This window comes from Rattus norvegicus, chromosome 7 (genome assembly GCF_036323735.1).
Source record: "Rattus norvegicus strain BN/NHsdMcwi chromosome 7, GRCr8, whole genome shotgun sequence".
NCBI lineage: Eukaryota > Metazoa > Chordata > Mammalia > Rodentia > Muridae > Rattus > Rattus norvegicus.
Window position 1 is genome coordinate 125,759,098 of NC_086025.1, and position 20,348 is coordinate 125,779,445.

Consider the following 20,348-nt stretch of genomic DNA (forward strand, 5'->3'; position numbering starts at 1 on the left):
GAAAGTATAAAGTTATGTGAAGAGAGTAGGGGAGAGAGGGAGAGATAGATAGATAGATAGATAGATAGATAGATAGATAGATAGATAGATAGATAGATAGGATGAATAGATACATACATATATACATAGATAATAGATAAATAGATACATAGGTACATAGATTTATAGTGAGACAATTTTATACTTAGCCAGGTGGATAATCTTTAAAAGAGCATAGTTTCAGGCTACTAGAAGTAGGTATTTTCCAGACATATGTATTTTCTAAAACAATCACTAAAAGTTGGAAGCCTACAAAAGATGTACTTCTCATAGAGTTCATGTATGGTTTTAGGCTCAATTGTTAACTTCTACTGCTCTCTCTCCTGCTCAATGTACACTTAATTGGTCAGAGTGCAAATCACAGGAAGGTTGCCTGGAACAGCTGCTGATGTGGTATGACCCCTAAGAGCAAGATGAACGGGAGCATCTGGGTACCATTTCTCAGTCTTTTCAATGTCCCCTCCCACTTGGACTTGGCCCTGCGGCCCAGCATCAGCCCAGGCACACATCATGTCTCCCCATTTCCTTCCTAGTGATTTCTCTGCTTCCATTCAGCTACTTCTCACCACAGCCTTTGGGGTTACTTCCCCAAACCTAAAGGAGACCATGGGGCTTTCAGAGGAAATGTGTTGAAATCGAATCCCTCAGCATAAGCCATAGAAGACAATGGGGTCCTCATAAGTCTCCTCTCCTGACTTCACCATATCAGAGCCATTCACACAGTCACAGGGGATCTCATGAAATCCTCAGAAGGCTTGCACCTCTGCGCTTTCACACCCACATTCCTTTCCTTTACCATTGCTGTCTGTAAATCTCTTTATTGTCCAGGACCCACTTCCCCTGTCCTAGGAATGGAGTGACCCCACAGCATAGCCATTGATCTCCTCATCTCTTTGTTGCCCCAAGGAACTGTCAATACTGACATTAAAGTCTTTTATTCCAAGCTATACATCCAAAAACCCATGAATTTCTTGACATGTAATGCTTGAGATCCAAAGGTAAGCCATAAACTAGGCATGATCTTAGAGTATATCTATGTAGATAACGTGCTTTGTCTTTATTTCCCCCCCACTATCCTCTCCTCTAGCCCCACAACCCTCTCTTCTTCACAGCAAGTCTACTTCCAACTTTCAAGTCCTTTTCCCCTTTGATGGGTCAGTGCCTTTAATTAGGTGGCCTACATGAACATGGAGAAGATCTTGAGTAAGGATAGCTTTCCAGTGACCTTTGAGGAATATAACTCACTTTCCCTCAGTAACTACTAACCATGTATAGTTCCTCAGAGAGCGGAAAAACCTCGTGAACTCCTCTCTCATCATGGTAGCATATTCATGGTCACAGTCTTATGCAGGTCTCGTCTAGGTAGTCACCATCACTGTAAATTGTGAACACAGTGATGTGGATTTTGGTGTGGTGGTTGCTTCTGCTGTTGTCTGTCTGTTGGTTGGTTTTTGTTTGTTCTACACAAACATTTGTGTTCTCATTACAAAGGTCAGAGCAAGACTTTTCCTCAAGGGCCATGAGCATGTTTCCTTTTCTTTGGCACAATGAAGAAAATGAATGGCTCTGTCGAAACATTTGATTTTCAGCAGCCTTTTTATGGGTTGTTTCCCTGCAATGATGTTTTGTTCTCCATGAAAACTCTGAGTTGATTTTACTACCATTTCCTTCTTGCTTGTGCCTTCTGCCTTTTCACTCTCAGACCTGTTCCATACCATGCTGTGTCTCCAGCAGGATTTCTATTCAGTTAGAGATAGTTGGACCAGATATGCCAAAGACCCAAGAGAGAGGTTATTAATAACCACCTGTATGAAATGTACATTATCTTAGAAAGTGAAAGGTCAGGGCAAAGTGGTTTTCATCGGTGAAATCCTCTCTGTGGGCTTTCAGCCATTACTCACTGCTTATAGAGCCACTTGAGATATAAAATGTCTTTTTGTAGGAACAAGAGGACTCCTACAATTAGCCAGGAGGCAGCCATCCATCTTTTTAAACAGCTTAGCTTGGAGAAGAATTAGATGCTCAATGATATTCACCAAATGAATTGTTATGACAGTGATAAAGTTATTGATGCCAATTTGGGACTTTTGCCTCTAGGGATGTGTGTGTGCGCATGCGTGTGAACGTCCTCACGCACACCAGAGGGAAAGCAGCAGTTACAGGAGTGAGGATGTGTTCCTCTAAATGTATATAAAAAAATGGGGCTGTAGACGACTCAGCAGTTAAGAGCACTTGTTACTCTTCCAGAAGACCTGAGGTGGATTTTCAGCTTCCATTTGGTAGCTTTATAACCTCTTGTACCTCTGGCTTCAGGCTATTTCATACACTTCTCTGGCCTCAGATGGCACCTACACACAACACACACGGTGCATGTTTTCTCTCTTCCTCCCCTCCCCCTCCTCCTCTCTCCCTTCCTCCCCTCCCCTCCTCCTCTCTCCCTCTTCCCCCCTCTCTCTTTCATGTGCATGTGGGCATGCACGTGCGCGCGCGCACACACACACACACACACACACACACACACCAACTCTTTTAAATCTTATTAAAATGATATGTAAAAATAGAAACAAACTTGGCAGGGGCACTTCACCAGCCAATTCCTTGTAATTACTTGGGACATCGAATTGATTACAGCATAAATCCATTTTTAATTAACAACAAAACAGTCATTTTGGAACATTTCAATCTCACATAATTTTTACTCATCCAAAAGTTCCAGGATGGCAGTTAATTCGGAGAATCTTGATTGGTCAGTGTGCAACAGACAGGGGCTGTTCTTTGCTCAGCTGAATGACCTATGCTCTAGTGAATAGCCCCAGAGCCACGAACATACAGCATTACTAGTGGGACTTAGCACATTGTTTCTAAATGGGAAATCTACATAATACTCTGGCTTTCCAAGGCACAGGACACACTAGGAAGTAGGAGACCGAAAAACTGGACAAGCCATTGGTTGGGAACGACTGCTGCAAAGTACCACACTCATGGACTCACAGAAGCTATGGCTATCTACACAAAAGCAGTACAAAGCCAAGCCAGTCAGCACCAGGACAGCCAGTAGAGTGGATTGTGAGGTCCCACCCCAAGCTGAGGAGCGATGGCAGTTGTTAGATGCTAAAGGGAAGGGAGTCAAATTTTCCTCAACAGTCTTGTTCTGTTTTGCTTTTCAAGACAGGTTTCTTTGTGTATCCCTGGCTGTCCTAGCACTAGTTCTGTAGACCAGGCTGGCCTCTCGAGCGCTGGGATTAAAAGGCATGTACCACCACAACCAGCAGTAGCAGTTGTATGCATCATTGGTTTCCCATGCTCTAGTGGATGGCCCCACAGCCATGCACATAAGGGCATCACTAATTGAACTCAGTAATGTTGTTCTAAAAAAGAAAAAAGGCACGAAGTTGGGAGGAAGTCAGAGGAGAAAGTGTGGAGTGAACAGGATCTACATATATAGCATATATGAACGAAATTTTTAAAAAGTCCCAAGAAGCACACAAAGAATTCTGAAATATCACTCACTTATTCCCAAATTTTTGACATTACTTAACATTGGCCTTAGCTTCCCCGTCAGGTCATAAAGGTGGACTCCCTGTAGCAAACAAATGTGACTTGCCTTTCAGTGAGAGGGACTGAGAAGGAGGCAAGCTGAGTCCTGAGGCGTTTCTGCTAAGAATACATAATCTGAGTCAAAGAGAAGGAAACACCAGACAAAACCAAACTTGGAGTGGGGGTGATCCTACAAAATAACTAGGCACCAACTCCAGGAGAATTTCAAAACTGCTATATAATCTCAGTAAAACATACGTGTTAGCTTTCCTTCACATTATGACTTTAGCAGTTGTATTTTAGCTGCAAGTAATTTTAACGGTGGGGTTACATCACACAAATACAGGGTTCAGCTCATTTATCTTTCTTTGTTGTTACTGCTTAAATCGGGACTCTTTCAAAGTTGTTGTTTTTTTTTTTTTTTTTTTTTTTTTTTTTTTTTTTTTTTTGACAGAGTATCATTGTATAAAACAGGTCAGATACAAACAATCCTTTTGCAGCGGATTCTGGAGTGCTAACACTGCAAGTTGGGCCACGATGGCCAATCTATCAGGACTACTTCCATTGCTCAGGGTTTTGTATGAACCACAAGACACAGATAATAATTGGAGTAAGATTTAATGATAGGGAAAAAGTGAAGAGATGCTGGCGAGTAACCTAGTAAGAGCAATAACAATCTTTACCTGCTTAATTTGATGTTTAATTGGTAAAGGATGCTTCCGCATATTTATGGGTTACTATGAGGTGCTTTAGTATACACTGCACTGTGGACCAAAGAAAGTGATTCAAGCTAATTAGCACATCAGTTGTGGGATGCACTTGGTTTTGTGTAGTGAGTTCTTTCAGTATCTTCTTAGGAGGACCTGGACATGTGCAATGCATTTCGATCCAGTGTGCCCCATATTGTATTTTGGACAGACTTGGAGAAGGTGACAGATCTGCTCAGACCTGTTGACCTGGAAGGTGAGCCAGGGTGTGAGCAATATGTAGGAAATGCTGGAAGGCGGAAAGCCACACGAGTAGAAGAACGTCTCGTTATTACTGGCGAGCAAGCCATATACAGGATGTGGGAAGCTCCCAATGGAGGCCATGTATAATACTCAGAAAATGTTAAGTCCCAAGTGTGGCTGCATGAAGCTGTGACAACGGAATAGGAAAAGGAGAGAAAGAAGGATTCAAACATATATCAAGGAAAGGATAGAGGAAAAGCAGTCTGAAAGGTGAGGAGGTCCCGACAGGTTTTATAACCACACTTAATAGATCGCTTCATAAACAATCTTAAAAATATCACGATGGACTTCTTAAATCTGAAAGTGAAAGAAAGAGTGGGCATTGCTTGTGTCTAAGAAATTCCGTCAGAGTGAACTGTGGGTAGATCAAGGGCAGCAGGCTGGACCACTCTTGTGATATTATGACCCCAGGTACCAAACACAATAGCTCCCTAGGATTGTCTGTTTGGGGAGTTTGAAGACTGGGTCTTACTAAGTAGCTTAGGCTGACCTAGAGCCTACCGCGATTCTGAATCCTGAGTCATAATTTTGTGAAAGTTTTACTGAATTGCAGGGGATCTCAGTAGGACTATGTATATAGTTTATTTTAACTCACTCGGTTCTGTAGGGTTATCAATGTATAATATGCCTGTCTTAGTGTTCTATTGCTGTGGAGAGACACCGTGGCCACAGCAACTCTTACAGAGGAAAGCATTTAACTGGGCCTGGCTTACAGTTAAGAGGTTGAGTCCATTATTGTCATGGTGGGAAGAATGGTGACATGCAGGCAGACCTGGTGCTGGAAAAGGAGCTAAGAGTTTTATGACAGGAGGAAGACGAGAGAGCCCTGGGCCTGTTTAGGCTTGTGAAACCACAAAGCCCCAGTTCCAGTGACACACCTTCTCCAGGAAGACCACACCTACCCCACCAAGGCCACACCCCCTAATCCTTGTCCAGTAGTGCAACTCTCTAATGACCAAGCATTCAAATACATGAGCCAATGGGAGCCATTCCTATCACACCACCACAGTGTTATACAAGGCATGTACAAGGGAGGACGCCAAAATGTCACAAGTTATAATTTAAGCAATGGTATTTAAAAGGATGGCATACAAGCCCAGAATAGGTAGCACACACTCAGTCATATAAGAGGCCAATGACTATTGGTTTGGTAAGGGATCTGCACCCAACAGACTGCTGCTTTTTTCTGCACAGAAATGCAGAGCGAACAGAGCTGGAGGTCCCCATGTCAGGAGTCCCCATTGTCTGTGACAATCATGTGCCTGAAACATGCGAGTTTCAGAGCTCCCAGGAATCTGTGTCACACTCATACACAAGAAAATGAAGCCACCTCTCTCTTAGTGTCCAGACAAGACAGAAAAAGTTTCAGGCTACTTCTGGGTAAGCCTTCTGCTCATTTTGTCACACAGATAGTTACTACATCATCCTCCAAGAGCTGGACCACTGAACTGTCTCCTCAAGAAGGACACAGAAGAGCACAGCAGATCTTTCAGTCAATGCAGTAATTGATTTAGTAGTTAAATGAATATTGAATATGCACCTACCCAGCACAGATTGTTTTATTCACTGATAACAATTTTTAAAAAAATCAAAGTCAGTCAATGTCTTGGTTAGGGTTTCCACTTCTTTGAAGAGATACCATGACCAAGGCAACTCTTATAAAAGATAACAATTGGGGCTGGCTTACAGGTTCAGAGGTTCAGTCCAGTATCATCATGGTGGTAAGCATGGCAGTGTCCAGGCAGATGTGGTGTTAGAGATGGAACTGAGAGTTCTACATCTTGTTCTGAAGACAAACAGGAGAAGACCAGCTTCCGGGCAGCTAGGAGGAAGATCTCATTGCCCAACCCCAGAGTGACAAACTTCCTCCAACAAGGCCACACTTGCTCCAACAAGGCCACACCTCCTAATAGTGCCACTCCCTGGGCCAAGCAAAACATCTTGCTATGTATGTATCCATGGCCAGCTTCAAACTCACAATCCTGCCTGAGTCTCCAGAGTGCTGGGTGCAGTTATAGGCAAGCATACCCAGCCTTCTTGGATAAGTTTGTACATTCTGACGTCTGAGTTACTTTCACTAGGCTTTTTACTACATAACATATATATCACTTCATGGAATTAACATGCCTAAGTTTGGGGCAAACAGTAGATGCTCAAATTCTTTCAAGCCAATTTGAAAAATTATGTCAGAAGTGTCTTAATGAATATAGATTTAGAGTTATTTTGAGTTATTTCATGCCAGACATTTTAATAGGAATTTAAGTATCACCGCCTATGTCTGAGACATGCTGTATGACCTGTATCATCTGTCTAGTTAGCAAGTAGAGAATTTAATATCAATAGAAGTACTTCACTTTTTAGTCATAGAAAAATAATGAACTCCATCAGTGAGTGATTGTAAAAGGTCCCATAGGCTAACCAGGCAAAGCATCATGATCAAACAAAATTATAACACTCTGGCCTTTTATATTTCAACCTGGAATTGGGTCAGAGCTGTACATAATCTTTGGGAACTATTCTTCTTTTCCTAAGAATTCTGGGTGTTGTTTGTTGTCATTGTTGTTGTTTTGTTTGTTTGCTTATTTGTCTTCTTTTTGATACAGGGCTTCTCTATGCTGCCTTGGCTCTCCTGAAATTTGTTATGTGGTTCAGGGTGGACTCAAATGTACAGAATCCACTGGGTCTCTGTCTTCCAAGGGCTGGCATCAAATAGTGCACTACCATGCCCAACTTTTTAAGTATTCTTACATTTGTTCTCTCTCGGAAGAGGTAGATGCTAAGGAACCTTTATTGAACTTCAGAGGCATGCAGAAGTTGAAACACTTATCAACCCTAGATAGTAATTCTCAAACTGTCCCCTCATCAGAGTAACTCCTTTGGACTCCAAAGTAGGGAGCCTGTTGTTTTCCTGATCTTTAGGAGAATTGTGTATATAATTGGATGTGGAGGAACAATCAGAAAGGGGCAGCTTGTATCCAAGTGGAGGCCGCTGGACCCTGGGAAGTGTCTTGACTGACCAGTTTTTGCAGTGTATCCCTAAGGGTAGATGATCCCATTAAACAGAAACTTTGTCAAGCATTATCCTAATGCAGTTTGCATATGAAAGGCTTCCTGCTTTACTTAAATTCACAGGTTGTTGAAGATTAATTAGCCCATCTGCCACAACAAAAGGATTCACACATCGTTTGCACTGACTGCTGAAAAGTGAATTTTTTTATCTTCTCAAGATTGTGCCACCAATATAATGAAAAAAAAACAATTACTGTTAAAAACACAACTTTTTTTTCAGACATCTAAAAATGTCTATATGTTAATTACAAGCCATCGCTCAGATATGTAATCTTGGGACACTTTCTCGGTGTAGAACGGACTGAAGAAGAATTCCATGCACTTAGACATCAGCATCCCATTGCTCGACACTGGGTAATCAGAATATATACTCAATTCAGTTAAGAAGTCTCACTTGCTCCCAGGCCCCAAGTTAGTCTGTGTGAGCAGAATCCCTTGCCGGTGTCTACTCTGCCTGAGGACAGTCCTCTGCCACCATATATTTGCATGAGCATAGCCTATCTACAGCTGTCCTGTCTAAGGTTAGCCCCATTCGGCTCTTCAGTGTGCATGAAGATAGCCCCATGCCACTGTTTGTCCTGGACCTTCTATGCTTTCCTCTCTCCCTCCTCTTCATTGCTTGGCTTATCTGGTACCCTACTTTTGCATCATGTGCCTGCTTTCCTACTTCCCTTGAGTCAGATGCCTTACTATTCAGGTCACAGTCTCCCCCTTCTGTAATAGCCAGCCTGTTATCCAGTGTCAGCTAAGCAGACATTTGCAGTTGTGCTGTAATTGAATTGTGATGGCTTTGTTGAAATAGAACCATAGTAGGCTTGAGATGTCCTTATCAAACTTCCAGTTATTGTAGAGAGAGGTGCAATTGTCCGGTTCGCTTTGTGGCACTTGACCTCTTACTCATTCAGTCTCAGAACTCCTTCAACAGAAGTCCTCTTTGCTGCAGGATGCCTTGACTCAAATCACAACTCTTTATGAAATTCCCTTGCATGAGGACTTTGAGGTCTAACCTGTGACTTAGCATTTCTCTTAAATAACGTATTTCCACTAGTTTTGCTTTCCAAGACTCTCTTCCTACTTTTGTCTTCCCCTAAATCAGCCTTCCTATTTTTGCAATGAAAAACATTTACAAGTTTACATGGAGGATACATTACACATAGATAGGTACCTTTCCTGGAAGCCTTCCCTACCTCCACTCTCAAATTTCAAAACAAATAAGCACTGTGCGTTGTCCATACGAAATCATATTTAAGACTGTACCATAGAAGGATCTAGAAGGAAAAGGAAAAGAAGACAGCACAATGAGGAATCAAAACCATAAGGACAGACTCCGAGAGACACCAAATACCCTGATGGTTTAAATACTTGGAAAAAATGTTTACAACTAACTATGTGTTGATTTGCTGCACATTTTTTTTTACAGAATTAATGTTAAATGTTTTTCAATGTTCTTCCTCCCAGCTATACCTGCAGATAACTGAGCAAGGCAACTGCCAGAGAAGACCTAATTATTCTTTCTTCTGTTGTGAAAGCCGTAATTTATAAAAATGCTGACCTTTCGGAAGGCTAACAATATGTTGATGAACTTCAAGTGAAGTGAAAAGCTGGTGTTTAGTATTAGTAGTCCTCACGGTTTCTAGGAGATCACGTGGGGCATCAGAGCCTTTAAAGGTCAGAGGCTTCTTTACTTTGAGAGATATTAAATGGCTTATGAAAATAGAGGTTACCCACGTGGTAACTGACAGAAAAAGAGCATTGCCCAACAGGCAAGTAAGAGACTTGAGATTACATTGACTGTCCTTTTTAAAGATTATATTTGACAGTCCTTAGAACAACGAATCAAATTTGCATATAAAAGCCATGATTGTGAATGGATAGATTTACTGGCCAGAGACTCAACAGCAAGTGATCTTAGCCTAAAAAGGTTAATATCATTGGTATACACTGAATGTCGCCATAAGAACTTGGGGCCTTTTTTTTTTTTGTACCTTAAACCACTTCTTAGTAAATTTTGCATTTCCGTAGTTTTTCTTATAAAGACTAAAGCTCAAAATTAATCATAGCACATAGGTGACACAAGAAATGATTATGGAAGGAAACATTTTAATGTGATATCTATTTGCTTTTAGAGAGTTTTACACATGTATGAAGTGTATTTTAACCAATCCACTCCCTCTTGCCACCAACCAACTTTCCTGGAATCTCCATAATGTATCCTCTATACAACCTCATGTCTTCTTCTGTTTTGGTTTTAACTCACTGAGACCATATGCTGCCCAGGCACACAAGTGAGGGGTCACCCTCTGTAGTGTTGGAAACCTATCAGTGACCACGTCCCCAAAGAAAACTGACTCACCCTCCCCAGCAGCCATGCACTGCCAACAGCTTCTCAGCTAGGGGTGGACTTCCTTGCACCTCCTCTATCTGTGTGGGAATTTTGGTTGGCTTGATCTTGCAAAGGTCTGCTGCTGGTACTAAGCCCAGCCACTTGAGTTTGTGAATACAATGGCCATGTCACATCCAAGAGGAAAGCATTTAACATTGTTCCTTCCCTCTTACATTTGTTATGTCCCTTCTTCTGGGCTGTTTCAAACGCCTTGAAATGGGGGTGGCAGTTATAGCCAAGAACCCAGGCATTTATTCTCAGCACCATACCAGGCATGTGTCTCTTATTAAGTAGTGCTCAGTATGAAAGGAAGCCTCTCTAACCAAGACTGGGAACAGCCCAGTTCTATGGGTCCAAATACAACTATTTAGATGGCAGCTTGACAACCAATACTATTTAGCAGTACAATAATATGTTCCTTCTCAGGGTCTATGACCTCCCGATCTGTTTATAGACTTGTCTCTTTGCGGATCAAGAGCTTAATGTGTTTTAAATTTGTTGAGTATTTTTTTTTCCTTTTCACAAGTTTCAATTGTGCGGTTCCTAGTCTGCAACCTCACATAGCACATTAGATGATCTCTGGAAACTCGGTTCTTAAAGTCATTTATTTTGCTTTGAAGGTCACTAAAACAAATATGAACCCTGAACATAAAATTAGGTTAACACATAAGCAAGACACCCAGCCATGTCAGGGAAAAACTAGATTAATGGTGTCATCTGTTTCCTGCTTGCTGACAGACACACTTTCTACACCAGTAGACTCAAATATATGTCTGAGTCAAGCCTGGGCACACATTTCCTCTTTCCACAGATACCCCTTAAAGCTCCTTCAAAAGGACAAGAGTGCCTGGATTTCACCCTGCCACTGTCAGGTAGAGATTGTTTTTGATGTAAGACTGTCCTATAGGTAACATAGCAACCCATTTCCAGGAGAGGGCAAACAGGTAGGAAGAAGGAAATGGTATAGTAAGAGCGACTTCACTAAACTGAAAGATAAAGGATGGAAGTGAATGGGCAGTTCTTACCTCTGTCCAGACCCTTGAAGCTTCTCACTGATGTTCACTCATCTCCATAATCTGAAAATCATAAATATGGACCGCACCAAGCCACATGGAGGACAGCAGTGTTCATCACAGAGCTGGGACTGTACTCTGCCCTGCTAGTCTCTGTTTAGGATTCTTTATCCATCCTCAGAGAGATAGTGATGGCCCTAGCCCTGGAGCACAGCCAACCAGAACAAGCTCAAGGAATAAATGAATTACTGTCTACGTAAATGTCCTGTGTCCACCTATCCTATATGCCCAAGTTAAGTACCCCAAGGTTGTGTCAGTGAAATTTTAGGGTCATTTTTTCAAGTTTGGTCCACAGGGACAAGAATCAGAATGTGAACGTGCAGATTGGTAAATGCACGAATACTGCTGAGAACCACCACACCTCGTGACCCAACAACCGAGCTGCAATGTGTTTTGCTGGTGTGGAAACTTAATTGCTCATTTTTGAGGGCACATTAACTCTTTCAGGGTCCATTGAGAAAACAGATCATTAAGCTTTTCTCTGGATGCCATGGCCGTGTCATCTGGCATTGTATCACGTACCCTTTGCATGTGTTCTGAGCACACACACTTTCTTTGTCTACTCCGGGAGAGAGAATGTGCTCATTTGAATGTCAACAATTATTCCACAGCCAATGTGACTTCCTCTCCTGCTGGGGACTCCTGGCTTGTTAAGAGTTTGCCAACTCACGGCAATTGCCACTGCTTTATCAACAGGCTAGTGGCTTAGATGTCTAGAGATGACACCGTTTCCAGGGCATTTGGGACAGTATTTTGCATCTTCATATCTGCGAGAACCAAGATTAATTAACTTCAGATAATTCTGCACTCTAGAGACATTTATTTAAAAAACTCCACTCATTGAGTATGTCATCAGGACATACTTGAGGGCAACAGTTTGACCCTGTTAGCAGTTTGAAAGAGAGGCAAAAGTTTGGGTGCTATAAACAGTGGGGGGGGCATTGCTGGCCCTTAGACAAAAGAATAACCCTTCCCCATTGTAAATGGAAATGGTTCTGTCACTGTTGGGGGACTACAATGGAAAAGGGAAGACAGTTCACCCATGCTCTATGTCTGAGGCCACCTTAAAGACTTAGACACTGAAATGAGTGAGGCTCTAGAAGGGCATGGAGTCCTCATTCAAGGGGATTTAGATTAATATTCATTTCAAGCATGATTGAGTCATCTGGAATTTTATCGAAACCCTCGTTGTGACTCAGCAAATCCAAGGTAGATCCAGTGGCTCTGCGTGTCACCAGACCTGGTGGTGATGTTGATGACACTGACTGATTTACTAATGCTGAAATGCGATGGTTTTAATCAAGCATTTAAAAACATGCTCTTGGATAAACATGAGTATTAAGAAATTGGACAATATCCTGAAAAAGTAAACTTTGATTTTTAGTTAAGTACTAAAAATATCATAAAATGTTGATAACTTTTTCAGTGTTGTGTGCATACATATGCAATATTTCTACCTACCTGAAGATTTGGGGCAACGTTTTGTAACTCAGTGTTAAATGATTAAAACTTTATTCATAATTCTGATGGCGTCTTGTTAATTAATTCCAGGTGCTTCGTAATGACATAAAAGTGTTGTCTACTAAATTGTTGCTTCCTTATGTTGGCAGATAGTTCAACAAATGTTAATGACTTGTGAAATATTCATAAAAACAATTTATATGAGCACTGGCCAGTCTGTCCGGACACCTTTCTGTTCTTTACATGACATGGGCACTACCCTTGTGTCTTCATAGGTCAATGGCAAGGATCTCTCGAAGGCCACCCATGAAGAGGCAGTGGAAGCTTTCCGAACCGCCAAGGAGCCCATAGTGGTACAGGTGTTAAGGCGGACTCCCCTCAGCCGACCACCATACGGCATGGCCCCGGAAGTACAGCTCATGAATGCCAGCACACAGACAGACATCACTTTTGAACACATTATGGCCCTGGCAAAGCTTCGACCACTCACCCCTCCGGTGCCAGACACCTGTCCGTTTTTGCTTTCAGACAGGTATGTATGCCTCTCTTCTTTCTCCTAAAGCCCTTTGTTTGTTGTTCACTATTGAAAGTAGGCATTAGAAAGAGTCAGACACCCCAGAAGTCGGCAGTTTCAGGCACATGCTCCCAAGTCTGGAAATATTTCCACACTGCGTGTGCTCTCAATTAGTTCTCAGTTGTTCGTGCTGCCACCCTCCTGGCTATCCAGTTAGCTGAACTCTAGAATCAGACTTTCCAAGGTACAGTAAAAAGTCTGGCTCTGTTCAGCTACTCTTCCTCTCTCTACCCTTCAAGGCTCAGAATACTACTCAGGGAAATTACTTTTTTTTTTTTTTTTGGTTCTTTTTTTCGGAGCTGGGGACCGAACCCAGGGCCTTGCGCTTCCTAGGTAAGCGCTCTACCACTGAGCTAAATCCCCAGCCCCGGGAAATTACTTTTTTACCAAAACTGCCAAAATGCCTCATTGAGGCTCAGGGGACGGTGACTTGCTGGCACCATGTTCTCCAATGTGAGTCACCTCTCTCTCTCTTTCTTGCTTTTCCTGTCTTTACAAAAGAATCTAGGAAATTGATTTAATTCAACTCCAATTCTCCAAAGAAACCAATTACCAGCTATAGTGAGATGCAAACAAAGGTCCTGGCTTTCACAGAGTAAACACAGCACTCTAAAATAAGCAGCAATTAAAAGAGTTTTTCCTCCCAATTTTACAAAATGTGAAGGTGGGGTATTTTATTTAAATAATGTACCTGTCTGGTTTTGGACCCACATGGTTTGTTCTCTGCGTTAAGTAATTTTCCCACATTGTGTAGAGTGTGCTTCATAAAAGCCATGCTCCCCTTGCCTGCATTTTCACTGCTCTTTCTACTCTAGTTTCTAATTGTATGAGACCCATGTTACTGTGCCCAGTCTCAGACTCTGAGACTGCTTCAGAGGGTCTCAGGTACACAATGGACTCACCTGGGAGCCACAAGGAACACTAGAGGAGCCTCAGTTGGGTCTCTAGCCAATTAAATCAGAAATTTTAGAGTGGACTCAAGCAAGAACAATTTCTCAAACACTCCTCGAGGCAATTCTAATGTGCAAGCAAGATTCTGAAAGTGCCCTTTGAGACCTCTGCCTGCAAGAGGGCATACACTGGGTGTTTGTGTGTCGTGTGTTCAGTGCCCCCGCTACACAATGAGTGGCCCATCTATCAGGCACAGGAGTCAGTTTGAGAAAGGAAAGTATGAACAGATATAAAGCCAGTATCTCCGAGCATTTATATTCTGGAATGGAAATGAACAACTAGTAGACAAATAGTAGTGAACAAATCAATGAGATTCATGAGTACATCCTGATGTGGAGTAGCCTTGCAGAAAATGCTTTCTTGAAGGAGCAGAAATTAACTTCTATGAATATTCATAGGAGGAAATATGGAGACAAAGTTTGGAGCAGAAACTGAAAGAATGGCCGTTCAGAGCCTACCCCACCTGGGGATCCAACCCATATATATACAACCACCAAACCCAGTCACTGTTGTTGATGCCAAGAAGTGATGCTGACAGGAGCCTGATATAGTTGTCTCCTGAGAGGCTCTGCCGGAGTCTGACAAAGACAAAGGCAGATGCTCGAAACCAACCATTGAACTGAGAACAGAGTCCCCATTAGAGGAGTTAGAGAAAGGATTGAAGGAAATGAAGGGGCTTGCAATCCCATAAGAACAATAATGCCAACCAAACAGAGCTCCCAGGGACTAAACCACCATCCAAAGACTACACATGGACAGACCCATGGCTCCAGCTGCATATTTAGCAGAGGATGGCCTTGTTGGGCACCAAAGGATGAAGAAGCCCTTGGTCCTGCCAAGGCTGGACCCCCCAATGTAGGGGAATTCAGGGCAGGGAGGCAGGAATGGGTAGATGGTTGGGTGGGGGAAAGGGGATAACATTTGAAGTGTAAATAAAAAATATCCGATAAAAGAAAAAGGAAGCTAATTTCTATTATCTAATGTTTGTGTAATATCCCAATGGTTTTACATTACTGCCTCATTGAGTCCTCCCAGCAGCCTTAGGACAGAGTGTCTTTACTATAACCATCCTGGTGTTGCAGATGAGGAAACAGACACACGCAGAGGTCCTCACACAGCAGGTTCAGAGTCTGGCTTCTAAGGTTAGCATTCCTTATTTCATGGGTGGAGATGCTTTCCCCGAGTCCCACAGCCCTGAGCTTTGCTCTAGTATCTCTGTCCATACCAGGTGACCCCACCGTGTCCATATCTTCCTCTTAATATTTTCTTATACTGGAGTTGCCACTCTGTTGCTTTCCCCACTTAATAAGACAAGAATTGGATTTTGTGCATGAGCATATTTCCGGCACTTGGCACAGAGCCCGCATTTGGTAGGCACTCGGGAAATGGTAGTGGCAATGACTAAAGTTTCTCTTATGGCCATGTTGTTCCCTTCTTACTACCTGAAGGGCCAGGGGGAACACATCGATGCCTAGACAGAGAATCGCCCCCTCTTTGCATAAGAAGGGGAGTGTACTCACCCGGTAGACAATCAGCCAGGATGCTACATCGTTCTGCTTTTGCTATTTGGGCTCACATTGCTTAACTTTAGCAGAGTAGCAGCCGTAGCAGTAATAAAAAGATATCGGCAAGAACTTACTTCTTATCTCGTAAGAGGACATCGGCATAGGCCTCAGCTTTTAGGAGAGAACTATCCATACTAACTGAACTTACTAAATGTCCACAACGCCAGAGGGCTGTGACCAGGAATGTATTATTTTATGATTAATGTGTATGCCCTTTATCAAATGGTAGAGTTTGGTTATGAGAGACAATGGTGGGATAGAATCTTGGGAAACAGCCAGGGATATGTGGATATTTTATAGTCTGAAAAATATGTGCTTCTGAAAATGCGATTAACAGCCAGTTTGGATTGGTAGTCTTGCACCATAGTGCACCCCTCTGAGTAGGTTACAACACTAAATAAAACACACAGGTGTTGGCACACTTGGTGCAATGGAAGCAGGCCAGAGAGTGCCTGGGAAGCATCATGGACTACAGGAAAATCCTCACTGCTCTCATAACCAAAATGGAACTAGAACCCAGAGTCTTCCCTTTATCCCTTTGAACACAGAGGGGTTTCACCCAAGAGAGAGAGAAAAGAGAAGAGAGAGAAAAGCAAGTTCTTCTATTGAACTCAGAATCCCTTAACTAACAGATTTACTCCAAAGCAGAAAGGAGTAGGGTGGAATTCTAAAGTCCGCTGTAATCGTGAGAGCGGTCCCTGGGATCCACTGTTACCTGTTGCTGTATTCCTCCACAGCTGTCATTCCCTGCATCCGATGGAGCGTGCATTTTATGAAGACCATGAGTACGTTTCCAGCTTGCCCGCTGATGCAGACAGAGCAGAAGACTTTGAATACGAGGCAAGACCATTTCCTTTCACGGTTCTGCATGAAGTTATGGTTGAGGGGTTTTGCACAGCAAAGAAATTTATTCACTCTCCAAAATAGCACATCTATTATACGCCTATGATCAGATCTTTTGAGTAGTTTGGCATTAATTATTTGTCTATCATATTTTAAGAAAGTTGCAAAATATTTGTACAGCATCAGGTTGAAAGCAATTTGTTTATAACATATATATCCATATATATCCATATATATGTATATATATATGTATATATATATATATATATATATATATATAGAGAGAGAGAGAGAGAGAGAGAGAGAGACAGAGAGATAGCCTGGTATTGATTGGTAAAATTAATTTAATTTAATTATATTCTCTTTCACAACCCTATTTTCTCTGTATTATGATTCATCTGTGGCCTGGAAAGAGCATTTTCCTGACTCTTTTAGGAACAGAAATACTGTTCAATACTTATTAATCTGCTTAGCCTTCGCACTGCACCTTAGGCAAACTATGTGCAGCCTGTAACACTTCCCAAGGCCCACCTAACAATCACTTAAAACATTTCACAAAAGTTTGGGGCTTATCCTGATATATTTTTTTCACTTCTGTGGTTTGTAAATCTTGGATTTGGTGTGCTTTGACATTTGGAAACGCAGTAGATTGAGGCGGAGGAGGCGCGGTTTTCTGCCCTTTAACGCCTCAGATGATGTCATACAAGTTCAGCAAAGTGTTCTTTCCATTTTACGAGCAGGAAATCCTGCAGTCTTCACCCTTAGGAGGCTCTAAAATCAAATAAGGCCAACTCAGTGGAGCTCACCTAAAGCAAACAGACGTTTATTTGAAATCTTCCCTCTGCAAAAGTCATCACTGGTGGTTGTGGAAGTCATTATTTCCCTGCACCTGGGGCTCAGAAGAGGTGCAGTGACACCTGATATCCGAGCTTTGTCATTGTCGTTTGTGTTGAAGTTTTATCTCCTCCTCTCCCTTAAAGAACAATTTTAGAAACTTGTTCACACACAGGCATGCACTAAGGCGCCCGATACATTTCATTTAGTCACAAAGAAAAATGACAGCCTCGTGTCACCTGATTTTTAGTAAAACTGTTTTCAGTTAATGCGTAAGGCTTTAGGAGCTGGAATTCCTACATGGCTGCAGATTTCCATTTAGTGCGTGTCTTACAGCTTTATGAAAACAGGACAAATATTTTGGGTGGGTCTGGGAGGAAGCAAGGCAAGTTAACAGCAAAGAATCGTTTAATTAATCAGTATGTCATTGACATCCCATAGTAGGGACACATCCTTCTAATACTCTAGAGCTCGCTGGGGCTGGACTCGCACTTTGGTCAGTATCTATCCTTAGTAGATGCCAATATCAAGATGATGCCATTGCTAAATGTTCAGAAGAGCTCTCCACTGTCTTGTAATCTCAACTAATCACACCATCATCGTTGCCGTCAATTTGCTATCAACTGTGATTTTTGTTGCCTAAGGTACCTTTCTGAATGAGTGAAGTAAAGAGCCTTCTTATGAAATTTAAATAAGGAAGCAGAACATTTACCAGTCTTCAGCCCTGAAAACACATACACATGAGAGCATCGTGCATGGTTATTAGACAGGTGGAGACACAAGCAAATCCCTGAAGGATACGTCACCTATTCAGCAGAAAATAGGTGTTCTTCACCTTGCTATGGCAACACACAGGAGTGGCACACAGCAGCCCTAGTGGCCTAATATCTACCTCACGTATTGCCATTACCAGAGCCTGTCCAGCACACAGCTTTCAAGGAGGAGGGTCAGATCTACAGATGCTAATCCTGTCTTCATGTTTCCCATGTTCAAAATGAAAGCAGACACATGCTGTGTTTCTGTTACCAGCTGAGATGTCCTAAGTATCTCTAAGGTTTCATTATCATATATACACCTATATATGTATATACGTATACATATACATATATGTATGTACATCTATATAGATGTATATGCCTTATATGTCTGACAGTGAGATGGATATAACTTTTAGGAATGAGCTTCATTTGCTACTTACAGAAGACAGATTCCATGATCAGAGAGAGGACTCCAGTTCAGAATGAGAGCGTTGTTCATTCTTTTCCTTAACAGGGCATACACATCACTCTGGCAAAGATCCAGGGACAGACCATGCACGTACACACACACACACACACACACACACACACACACACGCACACACACACACACACATTTGTCCTCAAGAACTCAATCAACACAACTAAGTATGAACTCAGTGGATGCTCTGTCCTTCTGTCTCAGTGTAGCTTAATTTCTAGAGAAGAAAGCTGGACAACGAACACAACACATGGATACAGCCTTTCTAGTGAAGGCTGCAAGTAAGAGAAGGTGAGGCAAAGTGAGAGGGTGCCGTGTGGAGTGGCCTTATACCTTGGCTCTGAGATGCAGTTGCTGGAGCCGAGCATGGCCGTGTGATGCTCCATGCAAGAACACCCTGGCTGTGGCATGGGTGTGGCAAGGGAGGAGCAAAGCATTCATCCTGGAAGCCAGTTGAAAGGGGGAGGTGGCTTATATGTGATTAGCTAGAGATGGGGCGGGGCACAGTTTATGAGGATAATGTCTAAGCGACACTGAGGCTAGGTCTATGTATCTGTGTGCCCTACCTCAGAGCTGTCAAACAATTTGCAGTGTAGTATTTTTTTTTTCTCCTGCCTTTTAAAAAAACAGGATAGGATAAAACCTGCTGAGTCATAGCTGCTGGCCTCTCTTGGAACAATCATAATAGATGCCCTCTCTGAAGTTCTCAGGATTGTGCTGGCTCCAACGGAGAGCATACGAGTCTCTAGACAAGGCTTTACAGACCAACTTACGACCGACTCAGAAGCAGGGATGGTTATGTATCTAATCAGTGCATATGTGGAGATTTTAGTACGTGATTTATTGCCCCAGTAGAACAGAACCCATCTATTTTATGAACACGCATATGGGCTGTATTAAACATGCAGATCTTTACAAAATGATAGACTCACAGCCTCCCTTAGAGCTTACATGGATAGCGAATGATTTTTTTCTTGAAGATGCTGTAGACCATGTGTCATCGTTATGGTGACCCTACTGTGTTAGGGAATCTCTATAGAATGTTAATGACACCCACACCTCACCATGTACTGTGTTAGGGATCTCTATAGAATGTTAATGACACCCACACCTTACCATGACCTATTGCTACTTTCCCCAAGAAAAATATTCGACTGGGTTTAAGATTCCCCCACTGTAGTTAAGAACATCTCTTCAGAGGACCAGTCCTTGAAATTTGTTCGTTCTCGTTCTCTCTCTCTCTCTCTCTCTCTCTCTCTCTCTCTCTCTCTCTCTCTCTCTCTCTGTGTGTGTGTGTGTGTATGTGGGGGGGGTAAAACAAACAAACAAAAGTACCCACTGCACTTGTCCTCTAATTAAAAAAATATATTTTTTTTAAATTTTATTTTTGAGGGGATGAATTTAAACACTGTACCTATTTTAAGAGTTTAAGGGCTTCCTGACAGAGTGCCACAGAGGACTGAGCTTCTGTTCTTTATTTTCCTGTTCATTTTTCCCCTAGAGCAAGCCAAGGTTGAAATAAATCATAAATAGCCCTTAGCAAGTCAGAAGCAGGTCTCAAATCCAGCCTCCACCAGAAATAATTTACAGGATAGCCTCCAAGAAATATAGCGTTCTCCATCTAACTTCTAACAAAGACGTGCTTGCCTCTGCCCGCTGCAGGGAGGAAGCTGCTTTTCATTGCTCTTTCATTGTGTTTTGGTTTTGTAGGACTTGTCATTAAATCTCAAAAGTCCAGGCTGGTGGGAGAGTCAGAAATACCTAAAACTT

General features: G+C 42.3%; 1 protein-coding gene across 1 annotated transcript in view; it reads left to right on the plus strand.

Moving 5' to 3' along the window:
* The window catches only part of Pdzrn4 (PDZ domain containing RING finger 4), a 148,518-nt gene that overhangs the window by 62,650 nt on the left and 65,520 nt on the right, over positions 1-20,348 (plus strand). Inside the window, exons 2-3 of the mRNA NM_001108107.2 lie at positions 12,848-13,104; positions 16,400-16,502. Of these exons, the coding sequence (NP_001101577.2) occupies positions 12,848-13,104; positions 16,400-16,502 (360 nt within the window). The remainder of the gene's footprint in view (positions 1-12,847; positions 13,105-16,399; positions 16,503-20,348) is intronic.